This window comes from Arachis stenosperma, chromosome 9 (assembly GCF_014773155.1).
Source record: "Arachis stenosperma cultivar V10309 chromosome 9, arast.V10309.gnm1.PFL2, whole genome shotgun sequence".
In the NCBI taxonomy this organism is placed as follows: Eukaryota; Viridiplantae; Streptophyta; class Magnoliopsida; order Fabales; family Fabaceae; genus Arachis; species Arachis stenosperma.
Genome location: NC_080385.1, coordinates 6,814,030 through 6,818,067, shown reverse-complemented (window position 1 = coordinate 6,818,067; position 4,038 = coordinate 6,814,030). Strand labels below are relative to the sequence as shown.

At 34.6% G+C, this 4,038-nt stretch overlaps 1 protein-coding gene across 3 annotated transcripts; it reads left to right on the top strand.

The window, feature by feature from the left end:
* Positions 1 to 630: 630 nt before the first annotated feature.
* Positions 631 to 3,413, top strand: LOC130948121 (succinate dehydrogenase subunit 6, mitochondrial-like). Of its 3 annotated transcripts, none has more exons than XM_057876834.1 (4): positions 631 to 780; positions 1,235 to 1,418; positions 2,623 to 2,725; positions 3,082 to 3,413. In XM_057876834.1, exons 2-4 carry the CDS (start codon positions 1,260 to 1,262, stop codon positions 3,225 to 3,227), a joined length of 408 nt encoding a protein of 135 aa, XP_057732817.1. In that variant the 5' UTR covers positions 631 to 780; positions 1,235 to 1,259; the 3' UTR covers positions 3,228 to 3,413. The 3 variants fall into 3 exon arrangements, with proteins under 3 accessions (XP_057732817.1, XP_057732816.1, XP_057732818.1); XM_057876833.1 differs by having other exon boundaries at positions 732 to 873; XM_057876835.1 differs by lacking the exon at positions 631 to 780 and adding an exon at positions 948 to 1,052.
* The last annotated feature ends 625 nt before the right edge of the window (positions 3,414 to 4,038 follow it).

Here is a 4,038-nt window from a genome sequence, read left to right as displayed (position 1 = left end):
GTTCAGTTTCTAAATCATTTAAAATGGTTTAGTTCAGTTTCAGTTCAGTTTATGAAAAAACTGAACCATGAACACCCTATCAGTGATTATCAAAAATAACTTTTTCTATATATCCCAAATTGGTGTTGCAGAAATTTGATGAAAGAGTGAACAAAATAAATTGTATGTAAATAAAAATAAATCATTATTATTCTCTGACTTAGTTTAACCTAATTTGATTTGGGTGATTAAACTTTTACTTTCTTAATCTACTTTTTTCTTTTTTTCTTCTCTAATAAATGAAAAAAGAAAAAGTTTTCTCTCTCTCTGACTCTGACGGAAGTAAACTTGTGAACGTTGACTTTGGATGATTTCATCTTAGAAGAACCATCTTGGACTTAGATTGGCTTGATTTTTTATTCAATCCAACTAATTTCTTTGTTTTATTTTTTTGGACTTTGTTTGTTGATCAAAAAGAAACTTACCAACAATTTATGTTTCTTGGTTCTATTGGATTGGGCTGTTGCTTCTTTAATTTTTGACCTGGATCACTAACTAAAGCAATTAAAATATTTATAAAGAAATGAGATTTAAAAAAAAAATGAGATTTAAAAAACAAGTTTGTCGCTTAGATTTTTATAAAAATAACGAAACAAGACGTAAAGTGCTTTTTCGTAACTCAGATTTTTATAAAAAAAAAAAATTAAAAAAAAGAGTAGCACACGACCCAAGCTGAAGAAAACGACCCTCCCAACCACCATTCACCTTTGTCAGCGTTACTTTTGCTTCTGCTACACTTCGGTAACACTCTTCCGTTCTTCTCCGTATCCACCTGGATTCGCTTTTCTTTGATTCAAGCTCTGATTTATCAACTCATGATTATGAATTGATTCCGTAATTGGATTAAATGCCTTCGCCACATTTCATTTCTTTATTATTATTATTATTATTATTATTATTATTCGGATTCACAGTCATCGATTTTGTTGAAATCATTATCAATTTATGTGTCCACGCTATTACTTGGATTCCTGCTTCATTTCTATCCTCTACACCTGAAAATAAGGAGGCATGTATGTAACAACGAAATATCACAATTAGTAGTTTGAATCAACTTTTGGTTAAACTGTGGATACCCATTTTTCTCTTTCTTTCTTGGCTGCTTATGATTATTTTCAATACTTGATTAAGTGCAAATATTTTTGTTATAGAATTGACTGAACCATTGGATTTGATTGGTTACTTGTAATTGCAGAGGATAACAAGAGAAATTGGGGGTGATGGCATCTTTCTGGGATAGCTACAAGGAATTTTGGTCGGAGAGGTTCTCCTTTCTTAGCAACTATTCCAACGCTATCCAACGCGATAGGCCACTCCATCCTTGGACTGATTCTGATGTTGATCAGTTCATTGCTTTGGATCCTGTTCATGGACCTGCTGTAATGATTCTATCACTTTATTTATCCGTATATATGTAATTTGATTTTGTTTTGGTTTTGATGTTTTCTGCTTTAATTTATGGTGCAATGTGATGTTGTGCATATCTTTAGAGGACCCAAGTCGATATACTTTTCAATTGGAAGTAAAAACTCCCTATTTTCTTGGTTAATTTTGAACTCAAAGAACATTAAGTTGTGTTTGGCAAGTGTATCATGACAGGAAATATGGTGACATGATAGAAAATTTAGGTCCCTATTCCTTGTCCTTAGTTTTTGGATGGTTGGAAAATCACACAAATTGTCTGTGAATAGAGAAATGTTGCTTGTTTCTGTCTTTATTTCGTTGTCCAAACAAGTTTGTGTCTCCTATTGTTTAACCTGAAACAGTTACCAAACAAGCTTATTTAGTTTTTCATTTCATATTACTTTAATTAATGTATTGTAAATTATTGGAAATTCAGATATGTCATGTTTCCTTCTGTGTCAATTATTAGATGCTATGGTGAGGTTAGTGTCTTGTGAAAAACTGGTTCTTTCTTTTCCTTCAGGCAACTCTTAGTATTCAATAAGAATCCGTTTCTATGTTTGTTGAATTAAAATTAGAATATACATGTCGTCTCTTCTTTGTATTAGTATGTTGTATGACACTTCTTAAGCTCTATCTATAGTTTATTTGATATTCAACTGTACCTGAATTATTTTTTCCAAATGTTTTCTCTCTTGCACATATGTTTATGTTGGTCATCCTTTTCCATCATTAATCATTAACTCTAAACAGCATTGTTGTCATCACAGTATAGAAGAGACCTTAATCTAAGGGTGATCATTCTTTCTATGATCCAAGTGGACCAAAGAACTGAACCTGTTTCCAATGCCAAAGATAATTGTTGATCCTCTTGAAATGCCTTTTTGCTCTTCCAAGAAGAGGAAAAAGAACATTGTGTAGTGCTAAAATATACGTTATAGCTCATGTCAAATCTTAGTTTCTCAGTAGATAGCCAATAACATCAAATCATAGTTGCTGATCTCCAACCCCTTTTTTCACAATAATTCTTTATGGTTGTCGAATTCTACGATATAGTTTACTAAATTGTCTTTCTGTGTTCGTTAATTCATGAACTGGAACATATAGTCGGTCTTATGTTTTTACCTCACGTTAGCTGTCATCTGAAGCACCAGAGTGATTTTCTTTTTTCCATCTCAGTTGAAAAGTGCTAGAGATGCAGTACAATTTGGCATCACTGGAAGTGCTTTGGGAGCAGCATTCACTGCAGGCTATGCATGGAAATATTCAAGAAGTTTGCATGGTAAACCCCTACTTTTCATAGCATTGAAACATTTTTTCTATAACATACTATGCTTTTGGATTGATCTTAATTTGATCATCTTATAATTGCTTTTGATTGTGTTTGAACCTCATTACTTGTGTTTGTAACTGATTGGCTGGATTGTGGTGAATTGGGTGTTGGTTGAATTGCTTGGGCCTGAGGCCGTGATTGATATTCTAAGCAAAGCTGTCATCATCCTCGCTTGTTTAGATACTTGTCTTGGTTGAGTCTAAATTAGTTTTATAATAATTTTTTTTTAGAAGTATGGCAGTTATGACAGCACTTCATGTTAAATGTTAATATTTTACTTTTATTTTCCTGATTGTGTTGCACAGGTGCTGCACTTTCTTTTCTAGCTGGAGGTGTATTTGGGTGGACCTTTGGGCATGAAATTGCAAATCATGCACTTCAACTCTACAGGTTAGATACACTGGCTGCAGAGGCTAAGTTTTTGGAATGGTGGAAAAATAAGAGCGAATGAGGCTATTAGATCTATTAGCTGCTGGTGTGTCAGAATGCAACTTTTGTTCTCCTTTCAGGAAGTTTAATCTCAGTGTTTGCTGTACAAATTTATGTTAATTGAATAAATGCTTCTTTATGACATAGGTCAAGCTTTTCAACTAGTTTGATGCATCACCATAAAGCAAATTGTGATTTTAAGTGCCAAGTCCACCCTATTCTGTTCTTACTTCTTAGTTATTTGCATTATCATCAGATCTGTCTGGTCTTTTTAGTAGTTTGTCTAGAGACCAATAGACCATAGCAGTTGGCATATTAAATTTTGGCGAGCAGTCTGGTTTAGATTGATACAAATTTCTACACATGTAGAAATGTGTTGGCGAAGGGCAGAATACAACGGGTGGCAGGACCGGTTGAAATCAGTTAGGATGACATGGCTGGTTTGGTGGGTGAGGACGTTTTCAGGCTTGAGGTAGTGGTAGGTGATGCTGATGGAGTGAAAATGCTCGAGAGCGCAAAGGATCTTGGCAACCTAGAAGCGGATGACGACTAGGGAGAAGAGATGGTCGATTTGGCAGTGGCAGAGGACGTTGAGGTCACCATCATGGCAGTAAGAGATGATCCAGCCAAGCAAGTGGTCTACTTTGAAGGTACTGAGGAGCAAGGGGTGGGTTGGCGGGGGTGCTGTGTTGAATAAGGGTGTTTGCGGTGCGGTTTGGATCGGTTTTGAGATAAAAATTCATCTGATCAAAACACTAATTTTACTTGCGGTGTGGTTTTGAATTGAATATTTTTTTTTTAAAGGAATCCAATCTAATTTCAAATAGCTTGGA